Source organism: Echinops telfairi, unplaced genomic scaffold (assembly GCF_000313985.2).
Source record: "Echinops telfairi isolate 266 unplaced genomic scaffold, ASM31398v2 ScPeMD7_7407;HRSCAF=8445, whole genome shotgun sequence".
NCBI lineage: Eukaryota > Metazoa > Chordata > Mammalia > Afrosoricida > Tenrecidae > Echinops > Echinops telfairi.
The window spans coordinates 5,128,441-5,144,462 of NW_022111307.1; the positions used below are offsets into that span (position 1 = coordinate 5,128,441).

The 16,022-nt window shown below is 45.5% G+C and overlaps 1 protein-coding gene across 3 annotated transcripts in view; it reads right to left on the bottom strand.

The window, feature by feature from the left end:
- ST6GAL1 (ST6 beta-galactoside alpha-2,6-sialyltransferase 1) overlaps positions 1 to 16,022 on the bottom strand; it is a 120,079-nt gene that overhangs the window by 26,572 nt on the left and 77,485 nt on the right. For 2 of the 3 annotated variants that reach the window (XM_045296427.1, XM_004713412.2), the window contains 2 exons: positions 6,989 to 7,139; positions 3,537 to 4,188 (listed from right to left, as the gene is read on the bottom strand). In XM_045296427.1, the coding sequence (XP_045152362.1) occupies positions 3,537 to 4,137 (601 nt within the window). In that variant the 5' untranslated portion in view covers positions 4,138 to 4,188; positions 6,989 to 7,139. Of the gene's footprint in view, positions 1 to 3,536; positions 4,189 to 4,575; positions 5,699 to 6,127; positions 6,260 to 6,988; positions 7,140 to 16,022 lie in introns of all 3 variants that reach the window. The other variant, XM_045296428.1, reaches the window with a different exon arrangement.

Below are 16,022 nucleotides of genomic sequence, written 5' to 3' on the forward strand. Positions count from 1 at the left end.
CTCTTATTTCTCCCAGGAGGTAAAAGAATTCATCGAGGGGCTAAGTTCAAAACCGCACAATTTCACCTCCTGACCTTGACATAACCTGGATTCAAAAACACCTCAAATATTTTGTTTTTTAATATAAAAACATGAATGCTCAAAAAAAAAAAAAAAGAAAGAAAGAGTTTTGTCTTTGGGTTTGTTTGTTCGTTTTTTTATATAATTTGTTTAAAAGAGGGAAACACAGGTGCTGTGGGGTAAGCATTGGACGACTAGTCACAAGGCTGGCAGTAAAGTCCAGCAAGCAGACTGCAGAAGAAAGATGGGGTGATATTAAATAGGGCCACAAGAGTTGGAATTGAGGACAGTGGGTTGGGTTTGGGATATATATAAAAGGCAGCCAAAATAAATAAGAAAAAGTCAACACAATGAAGTTCTCATGGTATTTCAGGATAAAAGTTCATGCATGGAAATACATCTTTGAAATTCTAATGGAAGTCTAGGAAAAAGACTATTTCCATGAATGTTATCTAAGAGCCCTAATGATGTAGTAGTTATGAGTTGGCCTGCAACCCACATGGTCAGCAGTTCGAAATCAGCAGCTCCTCGGGAGAAAGACCGGGCTTCTGACTCCCAGAAACAGAGCCTCAGAAACCCACAGGGGGTCGCTGTGAGTCAGCATTGACTTGCTGGCATCAAGCTTGGTTCGGGTTTCTAAGTAGCTTGTATGGAGTAAATAAGCACAAAGTTGCAGCCTGAGGAAAATAAATGCATCAATCAGAAAAGGGGGGAAAATACTATATGATCTCACTTCTATAAAATAAACAAAAATTGAGAAGTCAACGCTCACTAGCAGTCACAAGGAGTGGGAAGCAGAGGAATCAAGAGCTTTTGACTCGGGCCTCCGTGTTTCTGCGCATCGCGGTGGGATAATTTGGACGAGCGTAATGAGAATGGCCGCACCGCTTGAAAAATGGAATCGAGGTCGAACTACTGAATGTAGAAACAAGAGCCTTTGTGCTGCCCGGAATCTTGTTGTGTTGTGTCTACTTTGACAAGAAAAACAATGCATCCCTGACACAAAACAACCGAAGCCGTTGCTCCACTGCTCACTCCCCCAGTGCTCCGTTCCAACGCTCCAAGGCCTCAGATGCTCAAATTTCAACACTCTCCCACCAGGACAGACATGATCAGCGACTGTTACAAAAGCAGAGCCAGCTGGAAAATGTGGTCGTCTCAACATGAACTTTATGGAGCAGACATAGGGAAGAGAAAGTGAGATTTAGTACTATTATGGATAAAAATGAACCCAACACAACTCGTGCCTAGAAAACTCAACCCAAGGGAAGCCAGGGAGGAAAACACAAACCAGGGGGTGAACGTGCTATCCTGGTGGATTGGATTAGTCAAGGCTGACTAGTGGGAAAGGCAGGCAATGCCATTGCACCACTTCTCTCTGCTCTAGGGAACCCGACTTGGGTCCATGCCTCCTGTTCTGAGAATCCCTGTTTGGTCTCAGACCATTTTTCTTGGCAGTCACATGAAGAAAATGAGAGCGAGTGGGGGAGAGAGACAGACAGACGCATGACATCACCAGGACCTTTCAGAGCCCCACACAGAGCATGCCTGCCTGGACTTGGCTTCGGGAGCCTGGTTCATTTCCCAGGAACAAAACCCACCATCTTTCACAACAGGCAAACAGGAGCAGGAAGCACACCCAGCTCTGTTCCCGATCCGCGTAGAGCTGGGCAGGCTGGCTGTCTTTCCTAATTGCAAAGGACTGCAAGAGAAGCAAACCTTGAGGTTGCAGCCAGTGATTTCTCACCCCCCTTGAGTCACAGACCCCTCTGAGAACCAACCGAAACCTACGGCCTCTCTTCCTGGAAAACGCACAAACTCAACTACATGTATCAGCCTTACAAATAGACCCCAGACACAAACAGCTTCACAGATAATTTATGAATTGGGAACACCCTGAAGTTGATCTCCACAACTCCCGAGTTAAGAATCCCTGCTCAGACGCTTTTCAAAAACAAAAGCAAACAATTAGGCAGGGAGTTGAAGCACAAAAAAAAATCAACCAACCAGCTACTATGGAGAGCAGTCTACTGTAGGGCAACCACATGCATGTCAGAGTAGAACTGTGGTCCCTGAGCTCCAACCTGTCCCCCACCCTCATGGGCTTTTAAGTGGTATTTTCCCCTGGAGTCCCATTGCCAGACCTTTCTTCAGAAGCACAACTTGATGGATTCAAACATCCAACTTATTGGTTAGGAGTTGAGCACAGTAATCACTTACATCACCCCAAACAAACAAACAAACAAAAAAGCAATTCACTATCATCCTGTTGATTGCAATTCATAGTGACCCTATAGGACAGGGTAGAACTGCCCCTGTGGGTTTCCAAGACTATAACTCTTTAAAGGAATAGAAAGCCTCGTGTGGTGGTTACATAATTTGCTGTCAATTTGAGAGTCTTAAGAGTAAAGGGGTGGCCTATAGCCTGTCAATCGGGTCATGGCTTGATGACCTCATTTGGAGGCACTAAGGAGATAAGTAGCTCACTGGAGGCGGGACACATGCTTACTCCCTGCAAGACATTTCTGTTGACAAGACACATAGAGCTACACTAGAGCTCTGGAGCCAGAGCCACATGCAGACCCCTGCCAGTGCTGAAATGCTTCCACTGCCACTGGATCCACAAGACCTTCCACCCACTGGCCTATGGTCTTCCTGCATTTGGTATCATTGCATGTGTTTTGTGAGTCTGAAGAGGATTTTATAGATTGGTATCGGACATATAGGCTAACATCGGAATTATGAACTTGATCTGGATTGGGCTGAAAGGGTTTCTCAACATTCAATTGCTCTTGTATAAAAAGTTCTTTCTTATACACATGGGAGTGTCTGTATGATTTTGTTTCTCTAGTCTACCCAGACTAACACACCTCGTCTTTGTCCTGCAGCGCTCTGGCTGGTGATTTTTAACTGCTGACTTTGCAGTTAGCAGCCTAACGAGTGTCACACTGTCAGTGCACCACCCCAAGATCTCCTAAAAAGAGGCAATTGCCCCCACTTAGAAGCCTGGGGGCGGGGGACAGCAGTTCAAACAACTAGGTGCTTCACAGAATAAAGACCCGACAGTCTGCTTCCGTAAGATTTACAAACTTGGGAACCCTTTGGGGCAGTTCTCTTTCGTCCTAGAGGGATGCTGTGAATCAGAATGGACTTAATAGCAGTGGGTTTCTGTCTTGTTTTAGTCCTCCATCAATCAGGTAAAATTATAGAAGGTCAGGAACACCTGCAGATTAAGTGGTACAACAAATGCGCACAGGTACTTTCCCCCCAAAGATGGAGACATCGTTTGACTTCAAGTACTTCAATTCATTATTTCCAAAGGTCAATTGTAGTTTTTGGCTTACTGGTATGAAAACAAGACAGGCAATCTGTAGAGGGCCAATGTTTAAAACAGATGAACGCCGACTCACCACCCTTATGCCCTGCTCAACTCCAAGGGAGCTGTTAAGATAACAGCCGTACCACCTGGAACCCACCTATTTCCTGGCCGAGTTGAGAGGACTTCAGAGATCCTGCTGAGGAGACGACAGCGCACCTGCCCCAGGGCCCAGCCTTGGTCCTGAAGTTCTCTCCAGGCAGGTAACCCTCCCACTCGGAGGTGTTGAAGGGGAAATCCGTGGCCTCTACCATGGATACATTCACACGGTCCCGGAGGTAGCAGCGCAGGGCCTCTGGAGTCAACTTGACCCCTGGCCCCGGCCCCTTGTAGGACACTTTGTACTTGTTCATGTTCAGATAATTTTTCCGGATACTCTGCAGCCTGGAGGGGAGGTTTCGGGAGGAGCTCTCCTTGTTCCACACCTGGAAGGAGGGCGGTGGCTTGGTCTTGACTGAGCTCTTTGTACTGCTGAGGGCTGGGTTGCCCGTGTGGAGGTCCTGGGTGCCAACTGATGACTGGGGACCAGAACCCACGAGCAGTTTCTCCTGATTGCTCACCACCTGGAATCCTTCCGTTTCCAGTTTAAGGGACTCATAGTAACCCACTTTCTTCCTTTCCTTCCACACACAGATGATCGCAAAGAGGAAAAAGGCCAGGACGCAGTAGCTGAGCTTTTTCCTCAGGATGACCTGAATCATAATGAAAGATGGGTCCAGGGATGCCACTTTGTTCTGAGCTGGAAAACAGACCTGAAAAAAAAGAGTGATCTTTAACAAAATCCAAAAGAGGTGACTGGCAGCCTAGTGTTAAGTGATGGGCCAACCGATGGATTTATTGGTTGATGAAATACCAGAATTCTAGCCCCAGACTAACTCCTATCACCTACTGTAAACAACTCTCACCACCTCACCCGCCCCCACTCCAAATAAAAAAAACCACCATGAAACTCAATTTAGACTATGAATCTGGAGAGCAGTCCTTCTAACAGGCCCCTTCCTACTCTCTATACCACAAATGCATCATGCATTCTCCCATCATCCCTCTGGACCCTCTGACTCTTAGCTTTGCACTTTGCATCATCTCGGTCTAGCTCCCTGACAGCGCTCAGAGTTTTAAGGCCAAGAACCACAACTTACACATTGCTCAGTTCTTCAATCAGGGCAGAGTGTTAAATAAACACATGCATTCTTGGAAAAAAATATAATGAAAAGGAATAAATAGCAGGTTGATCGGTCGACCGCACTGCAACCCCACCTCCCTAACACTCTTGAAAGCAGCCAGGAGGAGACCTCTCAGCGCAGATGCCATCAGTGTACGATGCGCTCCGAAGGGCTGCAATATTAACATCTTGTGTGAGAAGAGGAAGTTCGATTAAGAACATCCAGCTGCAAGAGTTCTGTCGAGTGAGAGGAAACCGGCTCAGCTCATGGCAGGCATGGAACATCTTGATAAGACAAAAACCGTTTAACCCATGAAGGAAATAAAAAATGAATTATGCATAGAACAACAAGATACGGGCATGGGAAATGGAAACAAAGGGTCTTGGGAAAATTCTCCACAAACATTTGGAAGCCCTTCACATGTTATTTTGACACCTCATACCAGGAGACACTAGTCAAATCCAGGTCTCATCGTAAGGGCACTTACTCAGCTCAAGGCCCGAGCAGGGGAGCGCCTCACCCGAACCAGCCATGAAAGCATAGGAAATCCTGTTTTCAGAGAGGCGCACCCAGAGGCTCTGAGAGCAAATGAAAATGGCCCAGGATGAGAGAGCTGAGTAAATGGCTGCAGTAAACATCGAATCAAACTGCACCTGCTTACAGCTACTTCTGAAATTTCTAGGAAATGGATTTCACCAAGCAAAAAATAGATTGACTCGCTCTCTTGATACCGAGATCAAATCCTAGCCTGGGTGTTCAGAACTTTCTGTCTGCATCTTTCAGAAAACATTACTTGTGTGCCTTATCTTCCCACTCCCAAGGCCCTTTCATAGGAATTGGAGTCGATGAGACCCAGCCCAGCCCTAGGAGATAAGCAGAGAAGGCTTTAGCAGCACCATTTGCAAGAGAGATGCCCTGTCAAGGCAAAGCCGTTTTCAAAGTTGGGTGAATGGTAGAGTTGGGGCTTGACTTTGCTGTGTACAGATGAGACTTGTGGGGGGAGGAGGCCTGGAGTCTGTTGCTGAGACTTGGAGGGAGTTGGCACTGGCAGACCCAGCACGAGTTTCCTGCCAATGTTTATTCTCCAAGGTTGGGTTTCCTAGGAAAGAAGAATTCCACGTATTTGCCAAGCTGGATGACAAACCTATGCACACACCACCACACCCCCCCCCAGACAACTTCCGTTTCTGGGGCCTGCACACAGGATAGGCTCAGAGCACTCACATTTAACCCTATAATAGGGCTCACATGGTCCCTCAATCACCCACTGCGGAGACTGCTAGTCCAACAGCTGGCAGGGCTTCTCACCAGAGGCCCGGAGGGCTTTCATAAAACACTGTCATTTTTCAAGGTGCTCTGATGCCAAAGGCAGAAGAAATTTCACCTACACCAACCAACGGATGGGAAGGAGTAGGAACCTGCTCTTCATACATCCTTTGGGAAAAGAGACCAACCTTTGAGTTTTCCAATCCCCAAGCTGAGACTTTGCCCTGCCGAGTTCTCGGCCATGTTGCCTTTGTTTACTCACTCTCTGAGCACTGCCTTGCTGAAGCTCACCAGCCCTTCCGCACGCTCCTTGCTCCTCCGGGAACCGAGAGTTTTGTAGCGCTTGTTTCTCGTGCCTGCTACCGCGAAATGTGAACCCCTGTTGGGATCCTCTCTGAAATCTTAGTACGGAGCGACGTGTCAGAACCCAAGTGGGCACTCAAAACATGACTGAATACACACTATTACTGATAAACCCTGAGGGCCTCTATGAGTTTTCGAACACGAGAGCTCCAGACCAGATCACAGGATCATCTGCAGAGACTAAGTCAACACTGAAACAAGAGACCAAAAGTCGAAGAGTCCTACCTTGATCTACAAACCAGGCATGCTCAGTACCAAACATGTTGCCTGGCACGCGGTAGGAGCTCAAAGCTGCTTAGGTGAATTTCGAGTCTTATATTGCTAGTTTAGAGAGCTGTATACGTGACCTATCCCATCCCCTGCCCCTTACTTATCCGGAGGGTAAAGAAGATTTTTAAATATTTGGAGAGATGAATAAAGCTGTAACCAGGCTAGAAAGGGCAGCGCGAAAGAGGAAGACCCCGAATGAGAAGGACTGACATAATGGCTGCAACAATTGGCTCAAATAAAACTAGAATTGTTCGAATGGCACAGGCCTGAGCGCCGGTTTGTGTGGTGGTGGTTTTATTGCTTTGTTTTGTTTTTATGTTGTTCATGACGTCGCTATGAGTTGGAACTGACGTGAGAGCAGCTAGCAGCAAAGCGGTTATACACTGAAACCCTGTGATGTTTCCCTAAGTCCACACCCGCTTCCCATGTTTCATACAAGAACGCACCCCCTGTGCCGCCTCCACTGCCCCAGCCTGGGGGTGCCCCTTACCCGCTGCTGGCTACTCTCTCTGGGACTGCGGGCCCTCCGGATCTTCAGGAGCTGGTGCTCCGCTCAGCGGGTGATATGCTCCTGGGAGGAGTATTCGCTTTACTGGGTCTGGAGGCCACGGCTCATTCTTCTCCGAACAATCAAAAAGCATCTGCAATGGGAAGAAGAATGAGAAGGACAAAGATGAGAACGGTCTCCCAGCAGGGGCAGGATTAAACATTAACAAGAGGACAGGGACACAAGCAGCTGGTCAGCAGCACTGGCTCTGACCTGGCCTGTGGCGCAACTCCAGGATGCCCCAAGGGCGCATGGAGAAAAGAGAGTGGGGAGCTAATCATAATGAGCTCTAGAAAGAAGAAAACATTCTAAAGTTGATTGTGGTGATGATTGTACCACTCTTCTTGTTGTGACTGAACTACTGAATTGGATGAACTATGAATTATGTCCCCACTCAACTGTTAAAAAACAGAGAAGAGACAAGAAAGAGCTTATTGCAGGTGCAGGGCTCTGAATCTGTGAACAGCACAGAGTGTCTAGAAACAGACCGACAGTAGCTAAGAACATATGACACCAGGGGTCTGTCTGGGAAGAAACAGTCCTGGAAACCCACAGGGGATGCTGGGAGTTAGCCCTGACTCAAGAGCAGAGCGTTTGGTTGTAGTTTTACCTAAATGTTTTAAGAGTGGAACTCTCAGACGTTGCTGTTTGGACGATTACAAAACAAACACCTCGCTGCCATCAAGTCAAACATTGAAGATGGATTCGGAGACTGCACTTGTGTATGGGAGTAGAAAGTTCAGTTCTTTCTCCTGAGGAGCTGCTGGTGGTTTTGAACTGCTGACCATGCAGATCGCAGGCCAAACTGTAACCATTACACCACCATGAAGGAGTCCATAGGAACATTAAACTACTAGTTTACAGAATTTACCTTAGCCAGAATGATTGTGCTCATTACAAGACAGACCGTGATGGAACTGATATATATTCAAGGCAGCACTATAAATGAACTATTTCAGAAAATAATTGGGTCATACAATGAGGACGAGCTTGTGACTTGTGACTACGCTAACATGTTTTCTAGGAAATAATACTGAGTATATAATTTCTAAAAGAAAAAGTTTATACAGACGTTAGCCTCCTCACATGTAAAATGATTCTCTATAAAATAGTGCTTAGATTGATAAGACAGAGTATGAAATTTATAAAATAAAATATACATGCAAAAAGAAAAACAAGATAATATAAAAATTACTTAAAATGGTGAAAAATCTGTTAACAACCAAGTTCCCCAGCATAAGCGAAATAGTTCTACATGCACATCTACTTAATGGTGTGTATATATAATTGTGTATAAATTTATGTAGCAATAGGGAGGAAAGTGCTTACAAGATTATAAAAAGACATGTTATCGGTGTACACATCATTGTGACTACCAGTTGTGCATGTCCAAGTACCTAAAACAATATACACAGGTGAACCCTGAAAGAGTTGATGGCAACACTAATAAAATTATGTAAGGTCTTGTCTTTCAGTTTGACTTTCTTTATTCTTCTTCTTATGTTAGCTGACTAATTAAGGCAAAAATACTGGGGCTAGTATTGAAAACACATTTCGATCTTGGATAGCAATCGGATGCACAATATTAGACTAGCCTGGATGCCTGTCCTAGGAGATGTACCAGTCACAGAACAAAGAAGAAGCTGTAGGGGCCATCGGCTGCCTGTTGTCCCATGAATCAGAAGACAGTCCCCATAGACAGTCTGGGTGGTTCAAGTTGGGAGAATCTCAGTTTCTCATTTTCTTATGACTGCGAGGCATGCAGTAGAAAGGCCCCAGTCATAACTAGCCAGGCATCACTGTAAAAACAAAACCAGGGCTCTGTATCAATCCAGAGAAGAGCTGGCTCTAAGTCGCCTATTGGTAGAGCCAGAGAATGTCACTGGTGGCTCTCTCTCTTTTCATGCCCTGCTATAAGAATCCATCCATTTACATTATTATTTGATTAATAGCTATCTCTTTCTTCTAAACATGTAAGATCCTTCTCAGCCTCGTTTCCCTATTACCTCCGGTGTCTGTTCTGTCAAGCACCGAGTAAACACTGTTGAACAAGTTAACAGAGTAGGCCTGTCAGCTCCCATGAGATCTATCCTCTGGATATCACTGGGAAAGATGGTTGGTGGAAGAGGCTCTTCCTTAGTACTTTCACAGCGAATGCTGACAGCAGTCACTTGACCCTTGCTTGCTGCTCTACAATGGTTCACCGCCACCTCTCCATGCTTAGGCCTTTTGCTTGGGTGCAGCCTACAGACCTCGGGAGAGTAATGGAGTCTCCCCTCCCTCTGCTCTTCATGCTGAACAGCTCTCAATAACATGCCTTCCAAGAAGATAAGCATCACTTCCCCGCCCTTGATTTCTGAAAGTCAAGAAATTAGAACAAACGTGGTGAAACGATCCATTGACACCTCTCATTCATGATAAAGACCTTAAAAAAATAGTCCCCGCAGCTGGTGGGAGAGCAGTCATGGCGATCTTCAGCGAGCTGTGAAAGTGACAGAGATAGTCCTTCCTCCCTGGGTGGGCAGGAACTTTACCGTGACAATAATCTCCAAACCCAACCCATTCAGGCCATCCCAACTCATAGCTATTCCACAGAGTGTTTCTGCAGCGATAAATCTTTACAGGACCAGATAGCCTTGACCTTATTCTACTGCAGCACTGCTGCTGGCATTGAGCGGCCTTCTGATGCGCCCTCCCAGGCTGACCTGACAGCACAAGCAGTCCTGTAGCAGGAGCTCTGCTACAGTCTGCTGTTGGGGTGTACAAAGAGTTCTGAAATCAGACGGATCTGAGAAGGAGTCCTTTCGTCAGTTCATATGACCTTGGACCAGTTGCTGAGCCTCCTAAGATCCAGCTTCTTTATTTGTAAAATGGGAATCGTAAGAGATTCTATTTTACGGAGTTATTGAAAGAATCCAATGAGATAAAGCCTCGGTAATGTCCTACTCGTCTGGCAGGCTCATGGAGTTGCAGCTGACCCCATGGCACAGACTGGGTTAAGGGAGAAGAGAGTAAAAGGAAGCCATGAGAGATTTACAATGTGGGGAGTCACATCTGTAAAGGTCGACCTGATGACACACGAACTGAACTACAGGACAAATGGGGGAGAGGGACAAGATCAAGAAAGCTTTCGTCCTTCCAGCCCAAACTGTGCCAGACCCAGGCTGCAAAAGGGGTTCTTACTGACTTTAAATCTCTTCCCAGCTGGGCAAACACGGAGGGAGACCATTGTGAGTCCTCTGAAAGTCCTGAGGACACGCACTGCATGTTTCCCAAAACCAGGAGCGCAGAACGTAGGGTAGGTGGTGACCAGTGAGTCCCCACCCCGGCCAGACCGCCACAGTCGCAGACCAGAACCAACCACCCTGCAACTAGGCTTAACCGAGTAAGGCAAAAGGAAATTGCAGGCCACTTGCTAGGCCTAGTGTAGAAATATCTGCCTTCCTTGTTGACAGGTCCCTGGGACCAGAAAAGGCCTTCCTATTCTCTCAGCTCCCCTTCCACAGAAGCCCCAGGGCCAGCAGGCACCTCCCTCAGCCTTACCACACAGGAGAGCCATCTGTTCCACTAGCCACGGGTAAGGTATGGAGACAGCAACAAAATGGTCCTTGAAGGAGGGCGAAATAAGCACTGCACCCCTCCTTCACATGTGACGGGCTCTCAGCGCAGAACTAGATAGGAAAAGAAAAACCAAAAACACCTCCCCCTTCCTCCTCAGAAAGAGAAACGGTTTCATCTCCACCGAATCTTTAAAAATGAGCTAGGTTTGCGTTATAGACATTTTTAACTATAAAAAAAGTACAGGGAATAACACACTGAGCTCCCATGTTTCTATCAACCAGCTACAAAGATGATCACCATTCTACCAGTCTTTTTATTTTTTAACCTGTCACATGCCACTTCTGATTCCTGGAGTAATTTCAAGCCAACACCAGAGTTCATATTAGTTCCACATATCATCTCTTCTCAATTGGACGAGAAAAAGATCTAATGGCTGAAGCACTCATTGTAAACCATGAAGTAATTTGTTTTCCATGAGTTATCTAGAATGCCACAAATGCTGTATCTCCCTTAGAAGAACTGAGGATACAGTGCCACAAATTATTTTCTACGGAATTCAATTCACTAGGATATTAGGGGGCTTCCAAAAATTCCCAGAGAAGTATCATTGAAAGATAATGGGCTTTCCCACATATTTTATGAAGCCTGGGGGGGGGGAGTGTATCCAAGTTCTTCCAGATGCAGGGGAACAAATTTGTAGCTATAAAAAAAATAGATAATAAGGGCTTTAAAAAACAGTACCACACACATTTCTTATATGGCAATACACTGAGGTACTGGATGGACTTCGGGCCTCTGCTCATACGCTCCTTCAATGCAAGAGCACTTTGTTCTAACAAAGTGGCATTCTGTGATGCTCACCCTCCTGGCACAATCGCTGAAGACGAAATGAGTGCAAAAGCAAATGTGGTGAAGAAAGCTGATGGTACCCAGCTATTAAAAGATATAGCATCTGAGGTCTTAAAGGCTTGAAGTTAAGCAAGCGGCCATCTAGCTGAGAAGCCACAAAGCCCACATGGAAGAAACACAGCAGCTGGTGGGATCATGAGGTGTCATTGGGACTGAGTAACAGGCACCACAAGACCCAAAACCAACCAACAAGCAAACAAATATTGTTGAGAACGAGGGAGGTCGGAGCAGAGACCCAAAACCTACCGGTAGACAGTGGGACATCCCCTCACAGAAGGGTCACAAGGAAAGAGGAAAGGATGAGTCAACCAGGGTGCAGCAAAGCACTGATGAAACACACAATATTCCTCTGGTTCCTTGAGGCTTCCTCACCGCCTCCCCCCCAACCCCCCTCATGACCCCAGTCCTGCCTTTCACTGCAGGCTAGACTGGAACATGTGCACAGGTACAGATAAGAAATAAGAGTTTACAAAAATGAGGACCTAATGTCGGGGGTTTAAGTGGAGAGAAAATGTTTTGAGAAACGATGTACAAATGCGCTCTTTACACAATTGATGTGTGTATGGATTGCGATAACAGTTGTATGAGCCCCTAATAAAATGTTTTAAAAAAAACCACCTTTATCCTGATTAAGAAATAAATAATAATAGCTGTCTCATGAAAAAAAAAAAAAGAAATAAGAGTTTACAACACATGGAATCCAGAAACAGGAATGGGAATAGGGATACCAGAAAGTTAGGGGGAAGGTGGGAAAAGGAGGGGAACAAGGAGACAACATTGCAAGCAACACATAACCACACACACACCCTCCAGGGGGAGGGACAACAAAAACCTGGGGGGAAGGGACACAGCGGATGGTGTAAGGTATGAAAATAATAATAACTTGCAATTTATCAAGGGGTCATGAGAGGTGGGGTGAGGTGTGGGAGGGGGGAAAAGAGGAGCTGGTACCAAGGGCTCAATAGAAAGTAAATATCTAGAAAATAATGATGGCAACATATGTGCAAATATGCTTGATACAATTGATATATGGATTGTTGTAAGAGCTGTAAGAGCCCCCAATAAAATGATCTTTTAATTTTAAAAAAAAGTACCACAATGTCCTCATCACCTAATACCCACTGAAATTCCAAAGTTTTATCAATTACCTCAAAAAGGTTTTGGATATTAATTTGCTTGAATGAGGATCCACATAAGGCACACATATCTCATTTTTTAATCTCCTAGCATCTTTTAATCTATAAAAATTCCTCATACCCTTGTCTCCCCTCTTTCTCTCTCATGACATGTATTTGTTGAAGAAATTAAGTCCCTCGCTCCATGGAATGTATCATGTTCTGAATCTGCCTGACAGCTACTTCAGTGGTGCTCGGTGAACCCCCTGTTTTGCCAGATTAACTGTATGTAGCTACTGGCTGCCATATGGGACTTCCTAGGGATCCCCCTTTATTCTGATTCTTGTCTCTCTGAGCTCTCACAACACTAACCTCACCCTCATCCTTAGGACCGAACATCCCACTCTTTCACTAGAGACCTTGACACCATGGTACCCCAGAAGGTACTTCAGCCTTCAAGAGGTGGTCCATATGGCCTTGTCCCCACTTACCCTGGCCTAGTAGGATTCTCTTTTTCTAAACTCCCAAACTCTGCGGTTGTGCCATCTGAGCTGCAGTGTCACCCTGTGCAGGCTCCTCTTCCTGCTTCCTCATGTCCAAGACAAGCTGTCTCACCAGTAATTTGTTCATTTTGTCATATACAGTTGTTGCTGTAAGTGGTTGGCAAGCCAAAGACTACATTTTCTAGTAACTCCATGTGCACACACACACACACACACACACACACACACACACACACCCTGCATCTGAGTGGTCCTGTTTGACTAGTTATGAGCAATAAAGCATAAGCAAAAATACTGCATGTCATTTCTAGGATAAACTGGGAGGGATTATAAAGAGACTTTTCCCCAGATTTGTCTTCCCCAAATATATGCCAAACATTAGAGGCTGTTTGCCAGCTCATGGTGGGAGGTCAGATGCTTAGAGACTGCCTCTCTGAAGGCATTAAGCCACTGTTTGGTCCCAACACAGGTAGGGTCCACTCCCTGCTGTTAAGGACAATGGGCTACTTCTGACTGAAGGCTTGTGACCATCAGTCTGGTCCCTGTAGGTGGGGTTCACACCCTACTGATAATGGTTTCCATGGAGAGCCAGAGAACAGGTCAAACTGGCTCAGTGACATCCAAAATTAGGCCACCATCCTGTATCTAGGGTCCGCCCATCTTGTCACATGTGTACCCTTAATCCCTCTTCTTCCTTTAGTGCAGGCTCCTCAAACTACAGCCTGCAGGCCACATGCGGCCGCCTGAGGACATTTATCCAGCCTGCGGGGTGCTTTTTCCCCATTTGTTTTTTTACTTCAAAATAAGATATGTGCAATGTGCATAGGAATTTGTTCATAGTTTTTTTTTTAAACTACAGTCTGGCCCTCCAATGGGTCTGAGGGACAGTGAACTGGCCCCCTGTTTAAAAAGTTTGAGGACCCCTGCTTTAGTGTATGAACCCCTAGATCACCCCCCTCCCATTACTGTATTACCTATAGCACAACCCCTTCCTGGGACGTATGTCTTCACCTGTCATTCGGGGGCTTGTACACCCCCCAAAAGATATATAAGCCTGGGTTAGCAATAAAAAGCTCTCTCCCTCATACCCTTCCTCTCTCCTCTTGTCCGCTCCCCCTTCCTCTACCCTGATCCTCACTTCCCTGTGCCCTTTCCGCTTGTCCTCCTTCCCCTCCCTCTCTGTCCTGCCCTCAGGTCTCCTATCTCCACCTGGACCATCAGGCAGGGCCGAGATGAGCATGCTACCATGAAATGTGTCAGACTCCATTATTTCAATCTCTCTTCTATCTCTCATGCTCTCTATGACATTATTAAAATCTATATTGATATAGCTCAACAGTACAATTACGCTTATGGAGCCCATGATTAGTTGGGGGGGGGGACTTTCCCCCACAAAAGTGGTTAAGCTGTGAGTTAGTCAGTCATAGCAGATAACATCACTTCCCAACAAATAGCATTGCTGAGTAGAGACTTTCCAAACATTTATTTCTACTGATTTTTAAAATGAGGAGCAGAATTCTTTGCTTCAAATGTTTTCATTATCCATACAGGAGCTCTCTTCTCAAGCCAGTATTTCACAACATAAAGTAACCAAAGCTCCCCTGTGACTTAACCAAAGCCAACAGTTTCTAAGTTATCCCCCATCAAGTGCCTCTTACATTTCTTTCCCCCAGCAATGATGCCTAGGTTTTAAAAGAGTGTTTATAGACAAGTTAAATTAAGAATTCCAGTTTGGGGCATATAATGCCTGGTGGGATGTGATCAAGTGCAATGTATCCAAGGGGAATTACTGAGAGCCGAATGGAGGGCGAATATGATAGTGGAATAGGAGGACGGTGACTGGAATAGAGGAAAGAAATAGGAGGCCAAAACTATAGAGGTATAGCTATAGGCACATATATATATCTTAATTATGATGAAAAAGGCGATGTGCATATATTTATACATTAAGTATTAAGAAAGCAGACAGACTTTGGGCCTGTAGGCAAGGTCTCCCTAAGTGGTTGGCAAGCCAAAGAACACTTTGTTCTAATACCCTGATACGGTTTGATACTCACCTTCACGACACAATCACTGAAGACAAAATGGGTGCATAAGTAAATATGGCGAAGAGAGTGGATGGTGCACAGCCATCAAGAGATGTAGTATCTGGGGTATTAAGGCTTAAATTTAAACAAACAGCCATCTAGCAGGGAAGCAAGGAAGCCCACATGGAAGAAGCACACCAGCGTGTATGATCATGAGATATTGATGGGATCAGTTATCAGGTATCAAACAATCCTAAACAAACAACTATATCTATGTGAATGAGGGGATTTGGAGTGGAGACCCAAGGCCCATCTATAGGCAATTGGATATCTCCCCACAGAAGGGTTATAAGGAAGGGATGATTCAACCAAGGTGCAGTATAGCACTGATGAAACACACATCATTCCTCTAGTTCCTGAATGTTTCCTTCCCACTCCCCCTCCACTACCACGACCCAATTCTGCCTTACAAATCTGGCTAGACCAGAGAACACACATTGGTACAGATCAGAGCTATGGACACATGAAATTTAGGACACTTAAACCTCTGAAGAACAGTAGTGGGAGTAGCGATATCATGAGGCATGATCTTGGGTCCTGGTCAGGAAGGGGAAGGGTGAGACAGGGGGAACCCATCCCAAGGTTGGGAACAGGGCAAGGAGAAGGAAGGCAGGGGTTGAAAAAAGTGGCGGGTCGACTGGATATTGTTGATTTCATTCCTTGAGATGGGCTGTGTGTTTCTTATTAAAAGATTATTTTATTGGGGGCTCTCACAACTCTTATAACAATCCATACATCTGGTTATCAAGCCTATTTTTACATATGCGTGTGCTTCTTTAAAAACAAATAACAACAAAAAAAA